The sequence below is a fragment of the Ambystoma mexicanum genome, chromosome 12 (assembly GCF_040938575.1).
Source record: "Ambystoma mexicanum isolate Mex_15411 chromosome 12, UKY_AmexF1_1, whole genome shotgun sequence".
NCBI classification, from domain to species: Eukaryota; Metazoa; Chordata; class Amphibia; order Caudata; family Ambystomatidae; genus Ambystoma; species Ambystoma mexicanum.
In genome coordinates this window covers 1,095,752,379-1,095,777,605 of record NC_090936.1, presented here as the reverse complement: position 1 = coordinate 1,095,777,605, position 25,227 = coordinate 1,095,752,379, and the positions used below count along the sequence as shown (strand labels likewise).

At 46.6% G+C, this 25,227-nt stretch overlaps 1 protein-coding gene across 7 annotated transcripts in view; it reads right to left on the bottom strand.

Annotated features, from left to right (window-relative positions):
- Window positions 1-25,227, bottom strand: part of TASOR2 (transcription activation suppressor family member 2) — a 1,665,218-nt gene that overhangs the window by 213,062 nt on the left and 1,426,929 nt on the right. For all 7 annotated transcript variants that reach the window (XM_069629643.1, XM_069629647.1, XM_069629648.1 and 4 more), the window contains one exon: window positions 14,161-14,314. In XM_069629643.1, the coding sequence (XP_069485744.1) occupies window positions 14,161-14,314 (154 nt within the window). The remainder of the gene's footprint in view (window positions 1-14,160; window positions 14,315-25,227) is intronic.

Below are 25,227 nucleotides of genomic sequence, written 5' to 3'. Positions count from 1 at the left end.
AGATACTTTTCCTCATACTCTTCATATTCCAGAGGAGTCGCAATCCTAATACATAAGAGGATTGGCTTCCGCCTTGTCCACACATCAAAGGACTCCGAAGGGAGGGCAGTCCTCGTAAGTGGCATCATAGAGGGTCAGAAAATCACTCTTGTCAACTCCTACGCACCAAACGTAGACGGCCCCGACAACTTCAGCTGGGTACTATCCTGTCTCTCGTCCCAAGACCCTGCAACCATAATCTGGGGTGGAGACATGAACACAGTACTGGACCCGGTGAAGGACAGATCCCACGCTACCCCATATCCTCCGTCCAAAGCCTGCCTCCAAATAAAAGAAATATGCAAAGCATTCGACCTGAAAGATTCGTGGAGAGCATCAAAAGGAGAGCTGCGGGAATACACATTCCACTCCGCGCCACACAACTCGAGCTCCAGGATCGATTACCTCTTCACCTCAAGGAACGGCCCATGGACCAGCGGCTCATGCGATATCCAACCAAGAACTCTCTCGGACCATTCCCCGGTAACTCTCGTCCTCAACCCAGCCAACCGCAAACCTCCCCTACTGAGGTGGCGCTTCAAAACAGGCTCCATGCGAGACGAAGTCTTTGCCTCAGAACTGAAAGAGGAGATCTCAATGTTTCTAGAAGCCAACACAGGGTCAGTTTCCTCAGCCAGCACTCTCTGGGAAACTCTAAAGTGCTACATCAGAGGGGTCTGCCACGCCAAAGAAAATGGCATTCTAAAGCTCATACGGCGGGAGCTGGCAACCTGCGAAGAGAAGCTAAAGCAGCTAGAACTTCAATGCTCTAACACAAACAACCCAACAAGATCAGTCGCCCTGAGGGAAGAGCTACAAAAATTCAGGAACGCTGCCGATCGCGAAGTGAAATTTCTAAACCGCGACAGACTGGTCAGGCAATACGGCGAAGGGCAAAAACCAGGCGCTCTTCTGGCAAACTTGGTCAGAGCTGACAACAAACTGTCCCCGATAGAAGGGATCCGGACCAAACAGGGTCAGATAGTCTACACCGACGAAGAAATGGCAGAAGAATTCAGGATTTTCTACCAAGAACTCTACAGCACTAGACATAACGGAGACCCAACCGCCGCATTGGAGTACCTAGAAGACACTGAGCTGTACTGGGTCGAACATCCCCTGCGGGAACCGCTGAACGAGCTAATTACACAAGAGGAGATTACTGAAGCCATAAAAACCCTCCCGAACTCCAAGGCTCCCGGCCCAGACGGCTTATCCGGGAAATTTTACAAAGCTTTTGCACCCACCATCGCTCCCCTCCTGGCGGCTGTATATGAAGAGTCGTTGGATAAGGGATCCCTCCCCCACTCCGCCCGCGAAGCCAACATCATCCTTCTGCACAAACCAGGCAAACCACCAGAGGACTGTGCATCATACAGACCCATCTCCCTCCTCAACCTTGACAACAAGATACTCGCGAAGGTGCTAACCAACAGGCTACTACCACTGATGCCCACCCTAGTGCTGGCAGACCAGGTGGGTTTCATACCAGGCCGCAATACAACCTTTGGCATCAGGAGGCTGTTCAGCATCATCGATGCACTAGATCCTTCAAATCAAGCTATCGCAGTCCTCCTCGACGCCGAGAAGGCATTCGGTTCAGTGGAATGGCCGTTCATGTTCGCTGTACTCACCAGAATGGGGCTGGGTGCCCGCTTCATCAAACTCGTCTCTTTATTGTACAACAAGCCATGCTCCAACGTCATCGTAAGCACGGCAAAATCCACTCCCATAGAGCTCCAACGTGGCACCAGACAAGGCTGCCCGCTCTCAGCACTCATCTTCGCCTTGGTAATGGAACCGTTGGCCTCCAACGTAAGAGAGCATAGACAACGAAGAGGACTCACTATTGGACCACACAAGCTCATTACATCCCTCTACGCAGACGACGTGGCACTGTTCATTCGCGATCCCGAAGAAAATCTGAACCCGGTCATGAGGGAAGTGGTCAAATTTGGGACAGCCTCCGGCCTGAAGGTCAATCCAGCAAAGTCCATTATATTCCCGTTGACCCCTGCTACCAAACCATTTGCTGATGACTATCAGTTCACTTGGAAAACGTCCAAAGTCCGATACCTGGGAGTCCAAATGTCCCTGAGTTACCACGAGGTGTTCCGCGACAACTACGAAGAGGTAGTCAAGTCCCTCCAGGATAAAGTGACGCGATGGAAGTCCCTACCACTAACGCTCTGGGGGAGAGCCTCCCTAGTTAAGATGGTGATTCTTCCGAAATTGCTGTATCTATTCACCAACATCCCTATACTGCTATCCCACACCTTCCTGAAAAGACTGAAGAGCATGGTTCTTGAGCCGCTTTGGGCGGGCAAGCCAGCCAGAGTGGCACACGCAACACTGACACTCCCAGTGACGAGCGGAGGTCTCGCCCTCCCAGACCTGGAGAAGTACTTCTGGGCAGCGCAGGCACAATTCCTCAGCCACTGGTACGCCACCCATACAATCAGACCTCACGTGCAGGTGGAGCGAGCCCTGGATACACCAAACCTGTTAACAGCAGTCGTCTTCAGCCAAATTCCCGTTCCCAACTACACCATGAATGCAATGCTCTCAACATACAAAGTCTGGAAGAGACTAGCTCAAAAATACGGGGTACAAACACGATACTCTCCCCTATTGCCCGTCAAGTTCATCCCTGGGGTTCCGCTGACATCTGAGAAAGTATTTCATCAGTGGGTTGACAAATTACGAATAAAGACCCTAGGAGACCTCTTCACAGAGAACGGCTTTTTAACACCACAGCAAGCAAAATTGAAAGGCGGCAACACCGCACTTGACGTATTCCTATATTTCAGGACCCGGTACACTTTACAAGCTCTCATGCCGGACTTCCCCCGACAACCCCCAACCTGGCAACTGCTACACAATGCCATACAGGCGCAGGGCGAGGGCAGGTTGGTGTCGCAAATCTACAAATCCATCATTATAGATACGACACCTAACCTTATCCGGGCAAAGACCAGATGGGAAAGGTCCCTCCACAGAACTATTCCAGACGAAGACTGGACCTACATCCTGAAACAGACACAAAGAATAGCTCTCAACTCTCGCCTTAAACTTATTCATTTCAACTTCCTCCACCAGACTTATCACACACCAGCAAAAGCTAACGGGCACCACCCTGAGGCGGCTGCGAACTGCGAGAGATGTGGGACACAACCAGCAGACTTCATCCACCTCGCATAGGACTGCCCCGAAATAACACCTTTCTGGAGCCAAGTCTTAGAGACGACAGCGGCAATAGTTGGAGAGGAGATACAGCCGAGCCAAACTGCAGCCTTACTTGGTATGACAAACTTACTCTCCGCCCCGTCAAGGAAATTGGCAGGACTCCTGTTGACACTTGCCCGCAGGAGAGTGGCCATGGCCTGGGGTCGCGGCCCCCCTCCATCATTCTCCGCCTGGCGCAGGGACATTCTTTACTGCCAGGATGTGGAAACGGACTTTATCAAATCACTACCCTTACATGCCCGCCCACCTGACATCTGGGGCCCACTGGTATTATTCCTGCTAAATGAAGCTGAGGAGACACCTGACGTCCGAGTAGACACCTCTGGCACAGGAACAGCTCAGCTGTGAAGACACAGTGCTAGCAGCACCGTCCACAAGTCTCAAGTAATCGGAACAAGACAGCTCAACCAAAGGAGTCACAAAATTGAGCGGGGAGACGGGGGGGAGGAAGGGGTGGGGGGAAGTGGGACATGGCGCAAAGTTAAATCCACCCTAATGTGGGTGTGTAGTTGTTTTGTGTTCCAAAAAAAAAACAAAAATAAAGGTTTTAAAAAAAAAGTAATCTGACCATTACAAATGCACACTACACAGTGATATAGCTCCTAGAGGGAGAATAAAGGGGTAACAGAATAGCCAACGAAACCAAGAGGGCTAACAATTTAGGATACATTCGAGCTTGCACCATCCAGACCCGTGCATTTTACACTCTAATCAATAGTAACAAAAGTAATCTGTAATGATACACAGCAGGTTAGCGCATTTCAACAGGCAGGAATGGAACGCAATGATTTAAAAACACACCCAATCAGGGAGTAGCTAACAAGTCAAGCCTGTAAGGGAAACTCCATGGACTAAAGAGGAAGCTAGATAAAATGTCAATGCTCACGTGAGTACCTTAGACATGTACTTGGTACGAATTTTCAAATTTGTTAAAAGTGCACCAAAGGAATCAACATGAGGAGGGAGAAGGGTGGAATGCACTGCAGGGGAAGAGTTCCAGTACCAGGTTCGGAAGCCAGTGTGAGAAACCTGACTGTATTCTCCCACCTACACCCATGGGATCGTCAATTCAGGTGGCCAGGGAAGGGCCATCGCGTTTGGATCTCGACCCTGGGGGTGGAAAAGAGAGGGAAGATCACCGGCGTGGAGGGTCACGTGGCATTTGGTGGAGAATGCCTAAAAGCGAGACATGGTATTCCCCCTTTTCCCAGTATACATCAAAACCTATTCAAAACCTATTTCCTCAGCTTTTATGGGATATTTCCAATCCCATTCCAGCTCCCTGATGCAAGAGAAGCCTGGAAGATGAGGAGGAGAGCAGGACGCCAAGACGCTGCCTAGGTGTGTCTGAGGGATTGCAGCATGGCAAGGGCGCAGCGTCCAGTCAAGTGCTCGTTCCTCTGGGACGTGTGCCGGTCACAGTGGTGCCGGAGGGGCAGTTGGTAAGACCCTGACCTCAACTTCCAGATACCGAGGACCTGCTCGCCAGCACCACGCTACCGGGTTGAGTTTGCAAAGAAAGAGAGAGAAATACTTCTTGGTGGCTGGAGAGGGAGCAAAAGTGTTGAAAGATGCAAGTAGCGTGTTAATCAGAAAGCAGAAAGAAAGTGAGGAAAACCAGAGAAACGGTGCAATGTTGGCACGAAGACAGAAAGTGAATTTAAAGGGAGCGGAAAGCAAGGCGAGGGTGGGAGCGACCCAAGAGCCGGAAAGAGGTGTCAAGCGATCCAAAAGCAGGAAAGAGGGTACGAGCGACGCGAAAACAGGAAAGAGGGTGCGAAGGACCCGCAAGTAGAAAAAGGAAGGTGCAAGAGTGTACAGTCAAGTGAGAAGAGTGTGCCAGGGACACGGCAAACCAAGAGGAGTGTGCAAGAAGCACAATACAGTGAAAAGGAGGTGCAAGTGTGCACAACAAAGTGGAAAGAAACGTGAATGAGAAACAAGAGCAGAGTGGAAAATGCACCAGAGAGAAGAGTTGCCAGAAGAAAGATACAAAGTGTAAAGAGAGGGGTCAAAAGTCAGAGTGGTCGCGCAGGGGAGGAGCAAAAGCCCAGCATTTTCGAAAGTCTGACACTGCTCCAAGAAAGGAATTTGGGCCTCATAACGAGTTGGGCGGTAGCCCTTAAAAGCGGTTGTAACGAGGTTATTACTGCCTTTAAGGATCATCCCAATCATGAGTATGGCGAGTTTACCGCCAGTGCAGAGATGGGGGTAAATACACCGGAAAAATGCAGATTTTAGTCACAATTACCGTGCAGTAATACCACCGGCGGTAACTGCACCAAAAACTCCCCATTGGGTCCAGTGGACCCAATTGGGAATTACGTTTAACGGCCAACCCGTGATCCGGTGGTAATACCGCCGGACGGGTGGGCGGTAATGCAAACAAAGTTGGGCGGTATCCCAGTCAGGATACCCGCCAACTCGCAACGAGGCTGCATGTGTTGAAAGGTACATCCTGACAAGGTGAACATTTGTTTGAAAACAGAGGGGCCTAAGCTTGGAGCAAGGAACCCTGAGAGGCCCACAGAGACATTTGGAACTTTGCAGGAGAGGCCTGGATTCGGGGAAGGGAACCCTGAGAGGGCGAGAGACATACTTTATTGACTTTCTGCACGAGCCCTACGTGGAAGGTTCTGAGGGCAACCCTTTTGAGTTGAATTATTGTTTAAACTGGCAGAACTACACCTGATGGTAAGGCTACCTGAAACCAGTCTTTGTTTGCATTTCGTTTTTTTGAGCCAACATTTTTTCTTTAAGACCCCATATCACATTTTGTACAAGAGTGTGGGCAAGCATAGGTTGTGACAGACTGATTTTGTTTTTTGACTTGCTGTCATAGACGGCCCTTAGAAACATCAGTTGAGGGAACAACCCCTTCAGAGTTATGGCCAGTTAGGCATTACACCAACCCAATAAAGTAAAGGTTTTCAAACTGTTACTTTTGAGTCTGTCTCTCTCTTGATACCATGCCTGTCTCACACCAGTCTATGGCAAACTGTAGCAGAAGAGAACTGCAGACACCCACAAAGACAACAGGTATCGCTGGGGTGTTAGGCGGAATTCTATTTTAGGGGTTTCTGCTGTCCCTTTTGGGACCCTTAAACGTTTTGCCTTTAGGATTTCTGACATTCACTGAAGCCCCCTGTAACTGATACCGTTTTTTAGTATGTGGTTATATACTACCCAATATGGCCCCCGGGACAGATGTCCAAGCCCCGCCTTTTGTCCCTGGGGTGGTTTCAGGGAGTAAGCTAGTGGCAGCTATAATTAAGTTTTAGTGTCACCAGGGGTGCAAGCTGATTTACTGCATTACTAGTCCAATGTACCATTGTGGTTGCCATTGGGGTACAAATATATAAGTCCTGGTCTAATGCCTAAAATAGTCATTGTGCACGCCTGTGCTCACCATAGAGCCCAGACCTGAACCATGCATTGTGGTTTGGGCTGGTTTAGACCAGTTCCTGGCCCTTGACAATCCAATATACATACAGTGTGAGTGGACCTGGGTGTTTTAGGGCAAATCTGATTGGCTGGCTAACACCACCTTTGAGTGCCCCTATGTTTGATTGAAGGGCTGGCTTAGGGACGCCCATGAAGGATTGGATATTACTAGGGGAGACAGATCATTCATCATCTTTCCTGGTGTTTCTGCAGGTATCACTTACTTGATGAAGGATTTTTGCCACAAAGCTGCACTGCTGAAAGTTTGGGAACCAAATCAACCCATACTGGCGCTGAGCTTGTATCCCATACCCTAAGCTCTGTTCTGGCTGCTGGACATCCTTACGGGGCAGTCCTTGTTAACCCCAAAAGCCCCTCGCATCATTCCTGTCCACCTTACTGGATGGGCTTGGATGACATACAGTGACTGTTTTGGGGCCTTTTTATCACTTTCTTTCCAAATTATCTTATTGTTCATGTGCCTTGGGACAGAAAGTTGCAGCCGCCGAGAAGGGTGGTGGGACACAATTACCTTGCATCTGCTGTTCGCTTGGGCACCCTGGAGTTGCCTCCCCCTTTTCCACTGTGGGAAACTCAGCCTCCAATCCTAGAATTGCACCGATTAAAATATTTTGGCGGCCACCCAATCTCTAAGGGCTGCCATATTATAGCTTCGCTGGTCAGATCCACGGCTTTGGATTACAATATCTATTTCCTGCCAAAGCCCTAAACCCCCTTTCATAGTAATCTCTTCTCAGCAGATTCTGAGCTGACCCAGCATCAAGGATCAGTCAGGAAATGCCTCGACAAGGCTGTTTGTATCATCCATTTTGTCCACATAGAAATGGTTTTCTCGCTTACCTGATAATCATCGAGTCAGGTGAGGAAAGGCACCTGTATTGTCATCATGCGCTTAACATTCACCCTCATTTAGATAAAACAGTTTTGACTGTAGCACATTACAGTGGATTTCAGCTTTACAGTATATGAGCGAGTTCAACAAGCTGAGACATTTAACTTATTTGTTTCAGAGATTTGTGTGCAATCTGGAATGAAAGTTCTAAATTTTGGCAGAACACAGAACACAGAACACTCAAGTCTTTTCTCCTTTAGAAGGAGAAATGACTTACTGTAATGTTCTTTCTATGGATTCTTCTCCTGCAGATTCGGCATCAGACAGATATCCATTCCAGCGTCAGCTGCTCGGAAAACTTTTCAACAAGGGGGGCATAGTGCACCCCGAATCGGCCATCGATCCGTCTTGCCTTGAAACGCCGGTCAGCGGCTCTGGACGTGAAGGCGCTTATCGTACATAAAATGCGCCAAGATGCCCCTGCACCTCAGTTCCTCACCTCCATCCCCCCAAGCTCAGCTGCTGAGGAAGATCAAAAAAAAACTAGCAGGGTTTTTTTGGGGTTGTTTTTAAAACAGTAAGGAACGAATCCGAAGAAAGAATGCACGCGACACCAACAAAGCAAACGTTAGCCCTCGAAAAAAGAGCTCATCTCTTTCTCCCAACAGAGACGCTAGTCATTAACTGCAGGAACTTTCATTGCACAGTTTGGTGGGAGGGTGATGCGGAATCTGCGGGAGAAGAATCCATAGAAAGAACATTATGGTAATTTCTCCTTCAATGGACTGCCTTTATCCCGCAGATTCCTCATATGATAGACTGCCCAAGCAGTATGTGTGACAGAGGCTGGATGAAAGTACTTATACAAGGAAACTTTGTAGAACAGCTCTCCCAAAACGAGCGTCAGCTCCACAGGTTACATCCAGGCAGTAGTGTTTGGTAAAGGTATGCTGTGTGGACCAAGTGCCGGTTAGCAGACGTTCCTCACTGGCACCCCCCACTGCAGAGCCAAAGAGGCAGCCACCCCTCAAGTGGAGTGGGCTCTGATGTCCGGGGCCAATTCATTCCCTGCATTGCGGTAGCATTCTGAAATGCAGAGTGTGGTCCACCTAGAGATGGTTTGCTTGGAGACCGCCGAACCCTATTGTGACATCGAGAAGGCTCCGAACAGCTGGTCCGCTTTCCTAAACTCTGCAATTCTCGCAACATAAAAGCTAAGAGCACTCTTTGGGTCTAGCCTATGGAACCGCTCCTCCTCCTTGGAAGGGTGCAGCAGCGGGTAGAACACTGGCAGGTTAATAGCCTAGGACAGATGAAACTCCGAGACCACTTTGTGTAGAAACCACGGTTGCTGCACCTTAAGGGAAAATTACCTGAAAAAAACTGAGAAACAGCGACTTGCATGACAGGGCCTGCAGCTGACTGACCCGCCTGGCCGACTTAATGACTACTAAGAATGCAGTCTTCAAAGTGAGGAAACAAATGGAGAAAGAGTGCAAAGGGAGCCACCGTGAGGAAGGTGAGAACCAAATTAAGATGCCTATTCACGAGGCTCTTCAAGAATTGGGCCATAACCAGGATTCTAAAGAAAGGCCCTTGACCTGGAGACCTCTTTAACACAAAGTCGCCATGTATCCTTTAACTGTGGCTACCTGAAGGCCTGACGAGGCCAGTCACAGAAGAAACTCCATCACTATAGTGGTGGGGCAAGAGATAGGGTTGATCTTGTGTTCCCTGCACCACACCTCAAATCTTCTCCACCTGCACGCATAGTGATCTTGTTGACAGTCTACATGCAGCCTAGAGAGGTCCCAGTCATAACTCATCCTCTCAAGAGCCACGCATGTATGTTAAGGGATTCAGGGTGGAGTACTTGACCTCCGACTGAGATAGGAGATCCGGCCGTCAAGGCCACCGCAGTGGTGGGCAGGTGGCCAAGTCCAGGAGGTCAGAGTACCACATTCTCCTTATCCAATCCGAGGCGATCAAGATCAGGGTTGCTCGGAACCTCCAACCCGCTGAATGACAGGAATCGGAGGGAAGGCATAGTGGAGAGCATAGGTCCACTCCACTATAAATGCATCCCCCAGTGTTACTCGCGCCAGGAATTCCTCGAGCAAAACTGTCTGCACTTCCTGTTGGACCGTGTGGCAAACAGATCCATAGCTGGGGTACCCCATTGAGAGAAAACCTCCTCTAGGATTTTCTGGCACATTTACCACTTGTGTGAGACTGTGCTCTGCATACACAGAGGGTCTTACAATCCGTTCTCCATACTGCCAAATGCACTCCCGAGACTGGGAACTGATTCTTTAGAAGCAAGAACCACAGCTGAATCGCCTCTCTGCAAAGGGAAGGGCAACGCATGCTACCTTGCTTGTTCAGGTAGTGCATGGCCACTGTATTGTGCTTCCCTTTCAGAGAAGGCGTGAACGCCTTCAAGGATAAGCTTATGGCTCGCAGATGCAGCCTGTTGATGTGCCAACAGGCTTCCATCGTGGACCAAAGAGCGCTCACCTGCAAATTCTCACAGTGAGAGCCCCAACCCTTCAGTGACACATCTGTGATCACCCGGGCCGGGGAACACAGAGGCCATAAAGGTTCCCTGCCAAAATGTTGTCACTTCTGACCCACCAAGAGAGATCTTTGGCCACCGACCTGGACATGCTCAGAATGTCTTTTAAAGTGCTGAAATACTAGGACCACTGACACTGATGGATCCATTGCAGAGACTGCATCCGCAGCCTGGCCTCTGGCATTAGAAAAATGCATGGGGGTCATATCGACTTAAAAAAGGCGAAGGAAGGAAGTCGCTGGAAAGCTGTTGTGGCACTGGAACAACTGGACCATCTGCCTGACACTAGTGACTCTCTCCTTGGGGGAGGCCTTTCCCACCCGAGTATTCAGGACCGCTTCGATGAATTGGAGCCTTTGTGTTGTGTCGTATGGGACTTCTGTAAGTTCAGGGAGAAGCCCAGCTTGTGGAGTAGCGAGCCCAGTGCAGGTGTCCACGAGATGGGACAAGATTTGCTCTGTCGACTTCCATTGGATCAGTCTGTTGTCCAGGTGGGAACACATGGACGCTGGATCTCCTGAGGTGAGCCGCGACTACTGCCATGAGTTTGATGAAGACCCTCTGGGCGGAGGTCCACTCAAAGGGGAGCTCCTTGAACTGGTAGTGCTTGTCCCCTATGAGGAATCTTAGGAATCTGCTGTGCTTTTGGTGGATCGTCACATCAAAATATGCGTCCTGGAGATCTATCGACACCAGCCAGTCCTGAAATCTAAATTTCTCAAAAACGTCATCATCTTGAACTTGTCCTTTCTCAGTAACTTGTTCAAGGCCCTAAGGGGAGGGGAGTTGGGGAAGGGGAAATGTTGGGGTATTGTTATTAGTGCACCGTGTTTTGGTGTAATGTATGTTGATTAATACTGAAACCAATGAAATGTGTTAAAAACAAAAACAAAAAAAAGACAAACCTGTTCAAGGCCATAAGGTCCAAGATGGGGCAGAGTCCTCCCTCTTTCTTGGGTATCAGGAATACCAGGCTGATTCTCTATGCTTGGGAGGTACTTCGTCCAAGGCACCCTTCAAAAGAAGGGCTTGCAGCTCTTCCTGGAGCTCCTGTTCTAGTTGCTGAGGGGGCGGAGGGGGTCTGTCCAGTGGTAATTGTATGAAAGGCAGACAGAAACCCCCATTGGATGAGCTGTAGCACCCAGTGCTCGCCTATCCACCCTCCAACTGGGGAAACGCATCAAAGCGGATTTGAAGGCAGAGCTGTTGCTGCCATCGTCTGCTTGCCTCTGGAGGCTCCGCTACCCCTTCCAGAGCGTGGAAAACACTTCTGCCCCTGCCTAGGTTGCGGGAGCTGAGCCTTCCTGCCTAAGGTGACGTAACGTCTGTAACCTCTACCCCTTGAGTTGAAGCCAAAGGCAGGTTTTGCCAGCTGCTGCTAGGCCTAGCGACTTGGAGGCAAGGTTTGAGCCCATGCATTTCTCTAAGGACTTGTCAGCCTTCAGGCCGAAGAGGCTCTAGCCATCAAAGGTAATGTCCAATAGTTTGTTCTGGACATTTGATGAGAACCCAGATGTATGAAGGCAAGACTGCCTTCTCAAGACAGTTGCTGACCCCCATGGATCTCCTGACGCAGTCCGCAATGTCCAGGCCCGTCTCCAATGACTGCCGGGCCATCTCGTTACCATCAATCCACCAGTCTCTGGAAGCCCTCTCGCATCGCCCCTTCGGAAATGTACTGGGCGACTTCCCGATGGAAGACCACAAGCCAAATGAATACTTTACGAACGTGCAAGATGCATTAACTTCTTTAAGGGCCATACTACCCAATGAGAACACCTTCTCGGCTAAGGCGTCAACTCCCCCCAACCCCTCATCTGTTGGGAGAATAGACGTGGATGTGGCTGATCTGGTATCAACAGTGGCCGCTACACCACCAACCCATCAGATGTTGGATTAGTGGAGAGATGAGCTGGGTCTCGCCTTGCCGGCCTGTGCTTCTTCACGAAGTCAGAGTTCAACGGGGAATGGTGCATGGTCTCTGCCACAAGGTGGTGATGTGGCCAGCAATATCCACATTAAATGGCATGGCACTCTCAGTAGAAGGTCCTTCGACCAGGATGCAAGTGTGCTCATAGCCCGACAAAGGCTTGGCTGGAGCACTCCAGCCTAGGGTATCTACCACCCTATCCACCTTACTTGGCATTAGTATGGTGGGCATTAGTATTAGTATGGTGGGCATTAGTATTAGTACAGGTGAGCCTGTTGTGTCTCCAAGTCAACAGAGGTGTCCAGGCGACTGGCTTTGTGAAGCCCCTCAGCTAAGGAGATTAAAACTGCCTGGTCAGCAAAATAGTCCTTACTGCCAGTACTTGCATAAGTAGGGTCGCAGCCACACGACATCTGGTCGGCATCGAAAATAGTGGTAGAACTCGTTCCTCGATTTAGGGACATATGACAGCTCGGCGACGGGTGCTGACACTGATGGTCCCATGCCATTTGGCGCTGAAGGTTGCATCAATGCCAGAGGCATGCAGGCCGTTATCGGTGCCGGAAGTGCACTAGTGAGTACCGGCGCTGAGGCCAAACTGACTTTACTCAGCGCCGAGCCAAAAGGCTTTGACAACGATGATGCTGTAGTGGTCAGCTTGGGGCCAGGGTAACCGGGCCCCACCATGCCCAGCTGCATCGAGGGATCACCCGCAGCCGTCTTTCGGAACATGTCAAGCATCTGTTCCTTAAAGGCCTCCCACTCTGCCCTGGATGTTGGCGCCACCGCCGACTTACCGGGGAAGGGGCATCCGATAATTCAGACTAATGCCTGCACCAATGGTGCCCCATCTTCTTATGGGAGGAAGAGGAATGACTCAGAGTGCAACCTCTTTTTGTTTTTCTTTCAATGCCTTTCTTCCTTTTCAGGAGTAGGCCCTTCTGTCTCGGGTTCCGACGGCTGGCTGGTCAACCGTGCCAGAGACTTTCAGGGGGGCCTGCCTACCGCGAGTTTCACTGCCCTCTCCCGCAGTGATTTAGGATTCATTTTCCTACATGAACCACAGTCCTCAGTGAAGTGATCAACACTGACCACCACACGCAGACGTTGTGTGGGTCCGTAATTGACATCTTGGAACTGAAGTCTCTACAGCGTTTTAAGCCGAACACCTTGGAAGCGGACAGGACTTTGAAAAAGCATCGAAAAGCGACACATTTGGCGATTGGAAAGTTATCTTGTGAGACAGTTGTTCCTCGAGCAGCGTGCTGAGTGTGTGGAAAAAAGGCACTGAGGTACAGGGGCATAGTGACGCAGTATATGTACGACAACTGGCGTCATGTTCAGAAATGATGACTGGCACATCGAGGCAAGACAGATCGACGGCTGGGTCCAGGTGCACTATGCACCCTGTCAAAACGTTTTCAGAGTGGCAGATGCTGGAATGGCAGATGATGAGGAACCTGCGGGAGAAAGGCAATCCATTGAAGTCAATGCATTGAGTAACAGGGAATCAGCTTACAATATCTCTTGTTTACTCAGTGCGCACAAGGGGGGGGTTATCTGGCATAAAGCACTATATAAATCATTATTATTATTATCTTTATTCCCCAAAAAAGGCTAACCAAGTCACATCAGAGGGGGGGGATGGCAGATGCACTTTAAAAGTTTCTGTAGGACTTAATATTGACCACAAAGGGCCTTATTACAAGTCTGGCGGTATTCTGCTGAATACTGCCAAACGGAAATACTGTTACTGCCACCTGGTCTGGCGGAATTACCCATAGATTGTAAGTGGTGGTATGACAGTGTTACGCCTCATTTATGGAGCGGACGCCATGGGGATTTCAGCTGAGTTACTGCCAGCAGTGATTCTGCCTATTTTTGGAAGTAAGGCAGCAAATTACCTCCAGCATTTTGCTGGGGGGGGTTTTCCGCTGCCTCGCCACCAAAGATGTAGTACGGCCAAATGAGGCCCAAAGTAATTAAAACACCAACTAGAATTTTACACGGGGACAGAGAACATGCATTCTGTTTGTTCACATATGTAGACTAAAAATGAAAAGTGAGGCTGACCTAACGTTACAGATTCCAAAATAGTTTCATCCGATACAACAAAGCCTCCTGAGTGGAAAACCTTTTGATAAGTGCCATCAGTTATGTCTTCAGGACTATCCACACCCGCAAACGTCACACTGGGTAGCATCTTCAGCTGCAACAAATCAGGAATCTGTAAAGAAAGCAGACACTTTAAGTAATGCACACAACTTGGGTGTTAATCAATAATAATCTATTTACTAAATGTACAGATTGTCAGAAAAGTCATCCATGACAAAACAGAATGATATCTGGCTATCCTTTAAATGTTCATTCCTTTCAAAACAAAATACCTCATGACAAGGTTTGTGAAGTTAATGGTGCTAAAATGGATGTGCACAGGGTGACACTGGGGAATAGCCAAACCAAATCAAGCTCTGGTAGCAGAGTGGCAAGGTATAGTCCCTGGAGGGCTGTGGGAGTGGTCTAGGGCTACAATGAGTCCACACAGAATAACAACAATAATTCAAGTTAAACAGGTAAGTACACAAATATGCAATGGTTTATTAGGCCTTTAAAATACGCCCTAAGCAAGTACCTATATATTGGAACTTGTAACATTTGTGCACAAGGTCCCATACCATCTAAGTGTTGGATTTCATAAGATTGAGGGAAACTATACTTGTGCTTATTCTGGCTATTTTCTACTTATTTTCCTTGCATCTGAGTAATCACCTGTTGAATACTGGTACCTAATTCATATTATAATGGTGAATGTTTATGACAAACATTACATTCCTGTAACCGTCTTTCTGATGTTTGTATCCAGCACACCCCTTTTCGGCACCATCCTTTTGGCACAGGTCATTTTGACACAGCTCTCTGGCTCAGCGCCTTTTTCGGCGTGCCCATTTCGGCGCGAAAGCCATTCCGGCACCGTTGTTTTGGCGCAAGGGATGTTACGACGCACCAGATATTGCAGATCTGTGTAAACGCCCTCAAGCCAAATGTAATGGATTATGCCTTGCAAATGCTGCACGTTGACTGGCACTGCGCTACACACAGCATGTCAAAGTGCTTAATTTGTAAGAATGAATCCGCAGCTCACAGGGCGCTCATCCAAATGGGCGGCACGGTCAGCTGCTAGGTCAGGGGAAACTCTGGGAGTTCAGCAAAACCAATCACAATAGCATAGAGAATGGTCTAGGTTAAGTCTCAGGATGAGAGGGGTCAGGGCTCCACATTGAGTCCACACAGTGTAGCAATCAAGGATTACACTTAGTAAGTCTAAAAAAACTATATTATAGACCTAACAACACACTAAGAAAATGAATAGAGCATGTAATATTATGACACAATACTACTAATATAACACATACAGTCACAGTAAGTTAGTGCAAGTTATACAATTTACACCCCTATCTCCACAGATACCTGAAAAGAAAAGTAAGTATTAGACAATTGCACCAACAGTCCACAGGTATAGTAACCCTAACTTGAAAAATCCAACCCCAGGTTTTATTTATATAGTTATTTTATTTCTATAGAGCTGAAGACAGAGTGCAGAGGGATAAGAGCGCTAGGACAAGACTGAACAAGACATTAAAGCAGGGTCTTTAACTAGGAGAAAATCCACAAGAGGAGTCCTTCAAATATGGTGGTCTTCAGCTTGATTTTAAAGATTGAGATGCTGGAGCATAGCCTCAGGTCAGGTGTGAGGGAATTCCAGAGGTTCGGAGTAGCAGATGGAAAACACCCCTCCTTGACTTGCGACAATTTTGACCTAGGTGTGAAGGCCTCTTGCCACATATGCATGAGTGTGCAATGCACAGGGTGCAGAACATGTCTCCTTTAGCATTGGGCAGCCAATGCAGCGATCTAGGTGCTCGGTTTTATGAAGACCTACTACGACCCTCACTGCATTGTTTTGGAACACTTGGAGACAATTGATTTCTGCTTTTCCCACTCCTAGGATGATGCTGGCACAGTAATTCAAGCGGCTTCCAAATGCCCTGGCCAACGTGGCACAGTTTGAGACATCAAGAAAGGATCTAATCTGTGGCAGAAGTTTAATATAGTAGGATGAGTTGGCTACCAGGCTGCTGATATGAGCCCTCATTGAAAGTTCTTGGTCCAAGGTGGCTCACAGAGTTTTCACTTTCTTAAGAGTTGGCAAAAGACAGTCAGCGATTTGAATGGACGAGTAAGATTTGTCCAACTGCATAGCTTGGCGCCAGTGCCCAAGATAATGATATTCCTTTTAACATTGTTTAGGGCTAATTCATTGAGCAGCATCCAATGGTGTATTTTGCTGTAAGCGGTGTTAATAACTTCAGTGGCTCTGGCGTACTCGCCTGATCGTGGAAATAGGCATGGAGTATCAACTGCGTAGTTTGCATAGCACGTTCCTTCGGCATCCAATAGGTCAAACAACGGGAGCATGAAGATATTGAAAAGGGTTGGGGATAGGCAGGATCCTTGAGGTTCTCCACAGTTCAGAGCAACACCCTCTGACATTGCCTCCTCATGGAAAACCTTGGCCATTCCATCTGACAGGAACGAAAGCACCCAGATGACTGCTTCCTTTGAAAAGGAGGCTCTTTCAAGTAGTCTACTGGCCAGGATGGAGTGGTCAACTAGGTCGAAGGCTGCTGTGAGGTCCAAGAGCATCAGTAAAGAAGCCTTCCCTTTATCCATATATTAAAAGATGTTGGTCTCGAGGTCGAGCAGAGTGAACTTGGTACTATGTGCTCTTCGGAATCATGACTGTTTCGGGCCTAGTATGTTATTAGTGACCAAGATTGCCTGAATTTGCTAATGCGCAGTTTTATCCAGGATCTTCAGGAGAAAAGGGGAGTTAGTAATTGGGTGGTAATATCCCGCTATGTCTGGGTCCAAAGAGGGCTTTTTTAGGAGGGGGGTGATCCAGGATTGCTTTACATCAAGGGGAACTTGCATTTCCCTAAAAGATGCATTGACAAACTTGGTAATCATAGGAGTCAGTACTTGAGCACAGTCTTTAACTATTGTAGCCTGGCAGATGTCACCTCTACAACTAGTTGGTTTGATTTTATTTAGTATGTCAAGCATCTTGGCTTCGGCCACCTCTGAAAAGGAGAAGAGATCTGATATAACGCGCCTTGAAACACTTGTGTATAGGCGCGTTATAAATGCCATATCGTATCACATCATGGTGCATGCCTATGCTGGGCCTGGGCACTGGGAAGAGATGGTGACACTTTGGTTAACCTAGATTTAATGTCCTCCTTGATCAAGGAGATCTTAATCTCCATGGCAGTTTCAATTCGGATGCACCAGTCTGTGTCTTTCATGACTATGGAATTAATGGGACATGGATCTTCAACTTCTTTCCGGATTTAAAAAAAGTTCCCTTGTGTCCGATGCCGGTATCTTAATCCTGCTTTCGTAGAAGCACTTTTTCGCGGCACTAATAGCCTCCTTGTGCACCTTGGCTGTCTGACTATAGTTGGACTTCTCAATGGTAGACCGTGTTAGTTGTCACTTCTTCAGAGCTTTGGTTTTCTGACGTTATTTGTTTTTGTTTTTCTGGTGTGTACCAATTTTTGGAAGGAAAGCTTTTCTCTGGTCTAAGCTTATGGGGAGCCTGGTGCCCAAATGTTCCCAAATAGGTTTAGGAGCTGGGACAAAGTTTGGGAGAGGGTCTTGTGAATGTGAAGATTGGTCCAGAAGAATGTCGAAGGAGTTAACTGGTGAATAAAATGCTTTTCTGTCTTTTGGAGGGCTTTTGGAACAAGTGCGGCCAAAGTCAAGGGTTATAAAACAAATCAAAGTTTTTCACAAACTTTTAAAGGATGGAGATCGGGGCACTGGTAAGTATCGTTACCACTCACCACATGCTAGAATTGATTTCCAAACTCTGGCCTGGAGGACAGATGTTTAGGAGGCCACCCTTATTATTGTGAACAGCAACATCTGAGAGTTTAGCCAAGCCAATCAAGGAAGCATGGAGAGAGGCCAAGTCTACATCTCAGGAGAGGTGAGTGGGTTCCACAATGAGTCCACACAGTGAAACACCAAGGATTACTCTTCGACAGTTAGCTATAAAATTAACACATTTATCATAGGCCCAGAAAACACATTAACAACGACTACTGGCAATTAATAATATCAGGGGCTTGGCCAACTGCCTCCACCTTAGTGGTAGGTGAGCTGGGGGAATGGTCTCTTTCCCTCTTCTCTGTTTCTTCACTCCTTTAGCCTTAGGTACCCCTCTGGCATTGGCTGGGCAAAGGCAGCCTTGGTCTGAGACCAAGTGTGTGGACGTTCTGCTGTGTTCCCCACAAGACCCAAGCCTCTGAGGTCATTCCCCAGCAGAACCTTTCCAGGGACTTGCCTCTGCACACTAACAGGTACCCTTACTACTCCATCTTTCACAGCAAGAGTTACATGCATAACTGGAAACCTTTGAGGGTCCATCAGCCAGTTTAGAGGAGCTCTGGCCAGTTCCTCTGAATTTACCAGTGTGGAATCAACTACAGTTCTGATGACCACATCGTCCCTAATGGATGCGATCCACCAGCACACTATCCCTAAAATAATGTTTTGTATTATCAGGTATGGAGACATAAGCCTCAGCAACTCTAGGTTCCCAGGATCTCAGGAAAACTAATACTACTTCAGATCCTATCCCAGAGGGTAGGGAGTCTGAAGAGAAAGATGCCCCTGTGAGAGTTTATTCTTCATCATGAGAGAAGGCCAGATTCACAAAGTGGACTACTCAAGGTCTTACCCTTACATCGGGGGACCTCTTCACATGGTCACTTGCTCCACAGGCTACATAGTTCCACTGGACCTTGGTATATAGCGAGGCTTAGAGTAACCACTGCTTTGCTTGGGATAGTTAGTCCCAGTACCCTTTTCAGCATCATGTTACTTACCCTTCTTAATATGTGTGTGGCCCTCCTGGGAGAGGTTTTATCCAATGACCCACCCTCTTTCTCTTTCTGCTTCTTCCCCTCTTCTTGCTTACCTGAAGCGCTTTTGTCCTTATGTGACATGCATAAGTCAGAAGCAATGGCTAACTAGGATATATCTCCTTAGAGCCAGCCAAATCCTGCTTCAGCTCAGGGGAACAGGACACAAATATGTGTTCCATCATGACGAGAATTAGAATGCCCTGAAAGGTGGTTTCCGTGTAGACCTGAACCCAGCCACTCAAGTGTTTCAGGGACTCTGTCAAAAGTAGCCAGAAATCATTTGAATGCGAGTCTATGGTGATATAAGTGTATCCCCCATTGCACTGCATTGGAAGATGCATTGTGCAACATGAAAAAGTTACCTAAAATTGATTACATGTCAAAAGAAAAAGGGATACATAGTTTCCCAGTACTGACAGTCTGAAGGACTAGTCAGTTTCCCCATAACAAGTGAGCAAAAGGCCGGTTGAGTAAAGATTAAGGCTTCACTTCACTGTACAAAGCCAGGACATGGTCAAACCAAAGCAAAAACGTTTGGGGGTCCATAGAACATGAAGTGAATGTTGCTAAAAGAGAGAACTTTCCCAACACTTACCTGTGAGTTTTATATGCTTAGTGTGTAACTAAAGGCCGAATAAATAACTGTTTTTATATGCTTACTGTCCAACTTAAATTACTGCTGTTACTTTGTGGACTCATTAGCCCTAGACCACTCTCAAGCTTTTCCCGAAACTAAGCATTGACTGCTCTGCTACTTTATTTGTTACTGGGTTTTGGCTAACCTCTCGGTTTTCTCTCTGTTAACCATAAACAAGGTGGCTACTCAAAATCTGCCCACAAGGCTGATTTTTGAAATCCATCTTAACAGTAAGGATCTGCATCATTCAAACTGGCAGTGGCTATCCAGTCGCTGATAGCTATTGGCCACCACATCTGCTCATCAACAAACATTCAGTCACAGAGATGTGACTGGGACCAGACAGTCCTAGCCCCCACCTCTAGGTTTACACACAAACAACCCCTTTGCCTGTGAAAGCAGCAGCTTTCCATGGGCAAGGACGTTCCATATTCGGCATTTCCTGACTGAGAAGGGAGGGAGAGAGCTAAATAACAATATGACCAAAGGACAAGCAAAACCCTAGTGGCATGGCCATCTTAGATTGTTAGCCACCTTTAGAAGGATTTTGCGGTAAAAGCAATAGTGCACAAGTAAAAAGTAGATAAATGGTAGAAAAATATACACTACCACCAGCACATCCTTGGCACATTGTAAAAGTAACCAAAAAGCTATTCTAGAAAAAATTATAAAGATACAAACTGTCCTAAGCACACTGTAAGGTGATGTCTGCAATTGTAACAATACAAGAAATTCACAATGAGAGACACAGTCTCTCAGTACTGTTGGTATTTTGGACTGATTAGTTTCCCCATTAAAATGAACATCAAGGGAAGCAAAGCAGAAGGCTTTACAGACCTCCAATAAATCATGACAGGAGTTTAAACAAAGTAAAACGGAAGGATGTCCCATAGATGTCTATGGGAGGAAAGCAGCAAAAAGAAAATCTTTCCTAACAGCCAGAAGCAATTTCGTCAACCCTGTTCTAACCGATTTACCACCTCAGAAATGGAGGCACATTTTCCATATTCTGAGCTGTAATAATATTCTTGAAGATGCAAGATACTCAGTTATAGTAGTTGGCCAGTTTGGCTGCTATTGCCCGTGCTCTAGGTATTGTTATGTGTGAATCAGGGCAACAATTATTTTATCCTTCTTTGCTTCTCTTATATTAGATATTCGTAGAGATACAATTATGTATGTTCATCATTTATGTTTATTTTCTTTAAAACATAGAACTCACAATTGCTTTTTTTGTTTTATTGATTTATTTCAAACCTTCACCAAACAATTAGAAGATAAAAATACATTTTTAAATTTCCGTAAATAAATGTGAAAGTCAGAGACAAAAGAAATAAACAAGAATCCATCAAAATAAAAAAAACCTTCATACAAGACACCTAAAAAGCAACAACCAAATAAGAAAAAGAAACTGCAAGACATACCCGCATATTTCGGAGAAGGAAAAAAAGGCAAGCAATAACCTTTGAGGAATCTCACAATTTCCTAAACATCACAAAGGAATTCCACAAAGAAAATTAGCAAGAGCAAAAAAACAACCCGTGGCTTTCTCCCATTAAGAATTTTAACCACCACTCATCCAAATCTAAGGTTGGAGATGTAGCAATTGTGGGATCCAGAAATACAGTTTGACGGTCGGACCAGTCAACACAAGTTGTCAGCAGATGCTTTAGCGATTCTGTCTCCAAGGAGTTCTGACAAAATCTGCATGCCAACTGGTCTTCGTTCAACTGCTTCTTTGTAACTAAAAGTTCCCTTGTGTGGAACAGATTTAGACTGATTCTCAAAAACTGACCATGCACTGATGGACACGGCAACTTCTTCAAATAGTTAGGTGTCTGCTTCAGATGTTTACACTCCATGGCATAGTCTTTCATAGGAGTCAATTTGTTCCTTTTGCCTTGAGCCAGGATCCAGTACTGCTGGTAAAGTTTATTTTTTATTGATACAAGATTGGATATTAGGGCTGTCACATTAGACACTTAATACATTGCTTTTTCCATATGGATAAGAGATCTACAATGGTTAACATCTATTTGCTCCCAAATTCGCAAACTGCGGAATTGAATAAGCCAGCAGTGATTTACAAAAGAGAGCGAGATTTCCACAGAGAGACTGAATAAAGAGATGACAAGCCCAACTCATACCGAATACATGGCATAGGTAGACGTAAAATTTGCTTCAATTAAATTATGTTTTAGTTGGTTTGGTTAAACATTTTAACCTTTTCAAAAGAATAAAACATTATAATTTCATAAAAACAAGATAAAAAATTCATACATTTATCAGCTACCAATCACAGTTGATATAGTAAGAAGAATAAAAAACAAACTTGCCAAAGCTACGATGCAAAATCGATGCCTGAGCAGCCAGATTTTTAACTTTCGATCTTAGGTTGGCCCAGGGGGTTTCTGCTACACTCTGACACAGACACCTAAATATTTAATCGAGTCAACGCATTCCAATTGCTGATGGTTTACATACCATTGAAAGTTTGATGTTAACTTGCCTTTGGCACCCCTCCCCCTTAAAACCAAAATATTACTTTTTTTGCGTTTACTCTTAGGTCATTCTGAATCATCTAGGAGAGAAGGGCAGGTAAACGCCTTTGCAGCCCTATTGGAGTCTTGTCAATCAGTAGTAGGTCATCCGCGTAAATCATCCACAGTATTGGGATCCCATTCAGTTTAGTGGGGAATCCATGGGCCATGCTTTGTGAATTGGCCATATCTGAGATATAAAGGTTAAAGAGAATGGGGGCGAGTGCACAACCCTGCTTAAGGACCCTATTAACCTGAATTTCCCTAGATAACAATCCCTGTGAGTCAAGGCGAACATGCAGTGTTGTATCAGAATAAAGCGCAACAATAGGCTCCATTAAATCAACGAGACATTTCGATTCCCGTAATTTGGACCACAGGCGCTCTCAGTTCACACTATTGAACACTTGCTCCAAGTCCACGAAAGCAAAATATAATTTATGTTTACTCTTCATGGACTCAAGCTTTAACAGATTCATACCGGTACCAAAACCCTGAACAAAACCAGTCTGTCGCTCTTCCTGATGCTGTGAATCTATATCCCAACGTGTCAAACGCTTCAGTGATATAGAAGCAAAGATTTTACAAAGGCTGTCCAGGAGGGTAATGGGGCGATAGTTGTAGGGTTCAGTTCAAACTCCCTTCTTACAAACTGGGACAACAACAGCCCTTTACCACGATGGGGGGGTGGGGGGGAATATGTTTTTCCTTTAGAATTTTACAGAAGAGAATATGAGCGAATTCCGCCCATTCCTCAGGTGTCTGCTTTAACGCAAAATTCGATAAGCCATCTGGTCTCGGAGCCAGAGAAGTGCTGAGCCTTAAGATGGCCTCTAACCTGTCCTGCCTTTCCAGGCTTCAAGACACACTCTTTCGCCTCACTAAAGATCACAGGTGGGGGAATCGATCGACTTAATCGTTAACAGTCGAGTAAAGTGGTCCACCCACTGAAGTTCACTAACCAGATTTATCTGAACCGGCATCTGAGGGGTACCCACCTTATTTATCCACTCCCAAGTGAGTTTTGAGGTTTCTAAGGACCTCCAGCATATTCTCTCCCTCCACCTGCAAGCTCTAAAGCTTGGCAGCCAGTTTTTATATTGCTGCTGATGCTTTCTTTTACTCAATGCTCGGGTAATTAGGGGTGTATCTTTTAAAGCTCTCAAAGCACCTCTATATTTCTTTCTCTCCTTTACTAGTTTGATGTTATAGTTGTGTTTGTTGGACATATTTGGCTAAAGAGGGCACATAATTTGGAGACCCGGATGTGAGGTCCAAATGGGAACTAAGCCCTAAAGTTACCTCCTGAATATCCTGTTGAAAGAGACAAAGTCTATTTCGACCTCGCAAAATCTCCATCAATCGAGTTTTGTTTTCTTCACGTACCCCACAGGCCTGACTTACCCATCCGATCTTAAGGAGGGAGTGATTACTAGTCTCCATCTCCATTACTACCAAAGATTCAATGTCTTGATGTATGTTCCGTGAGACAAAGCAATGGTCCAATATTGCTTTATTCACTCCCATACCCCAAGTGGCCTTGGCAGGTTTATCACCACAGGTGTTATTATTAACATCATTAAGTCCCTTGACCACATTTCATCTAGCCATAATTCAACTCTTGGTTCACTTTTTTCTTTTCTTTGTCCATCACTTAAACCCCCCTCCACAGTGATGCATCTATTATTAAAGTCACCTACCAGGATAATAATTGGATTTACCCACTCCACCCTGGCATCATCTATCACTTGCACCACTTCAGAGATAAATGATTCACAACCAATTTTTGCAGGGTTCCATTACATATTAATACAAACTACCACTGGGAGATGTTAATGTTAATGTTAAAGGACATTTGTACCGTGCACTATCACCACCGGAGTGGTCCCCTGGCGGCTCTGAAAGAGGAAGGGAGGGTCAGTTAGTCGGAGGAAGCAGGAAAAGTGCAAGAGAGCAGTGATGTGCTGTTGACGGTCACAGCCCGGTGGGTCCGTTGGCTTGGCCTGGGGTGTTTGGAGCCGGTAGTCGTCGTGTACTGTTGTGGAGGTCTATGTGTGTTTTTTTGTTTTGTTGTTGCAGTGTAGTGAAGTTTGTGCGGTTTGTTGTGCTGTAGGTTTGTGGTTGTTTTTGGTTTGGCGTTTGAGGGGTGTGTGGAGAGGTGGCTCCTCTTGAGGCCATTTCAGTACCAGGGCCTAAACCTATGGGCTCGGGAGGATATGCTCTACAATATCCAACAGTAAGGATTAGTATCAGCAACCCCGAATATGGCCTCCCCAAATCGCCCTTTTGAGACAGATTTAGAAAAACAGTGTCGTTTTCACACAACGGCGGTTCAATTAACCAGGTTTCTTGAAAAAACAAAATGTCAAACTGTGAAAGGGTTAACCTAGAGAAGGGGGGACATGAGGAGAAATCCAGCAACACAGGACATCATGGCAGTGAAAGGGTGCATGGTTATCTGCAGGAGGAGGGTCCCTGGAGATTGACAGACAAGCGTAATAACGAATGCCCAGTGAGTTGAAAGGTGAGGGGGCTTTCCTCTAATTAACGTTTTGTTCATTGACAGGGAATCAGAGTTCAAGAGTAAGAGGTTTTTGAAAGGTGAGGGGGCTTTCCTCTAATTAACGTTTGTTCGTTGACAGGGAATCGGAGTTCAAGAGTAAGAGGTTTTTGAAAGGTGAGGGGGCATTCCTCTAATTAACGTTTTGTTTGTTGACAGGGAATCGGAGTTCAAGAGTAAGAGGTTTTTGAATGGGCATACTGAGGCCCCAGACGAGTGAAATATTCTGTGAAGAAACAATTGTTTTAAGTTAGTCACGTTAGGCTGAAAGGTGTAAAAGCCGCAAAGTTGAACGGCGACGCCGGCGCAGTAAGTTGCCAAGCTTGTTGAAGTTTTGTCACGAGGGACCGGAGTGAAGCCGACACACGCTCGCGTTCGGAGCCGTGTGATTGACAGAGGGAGAAGTAATCT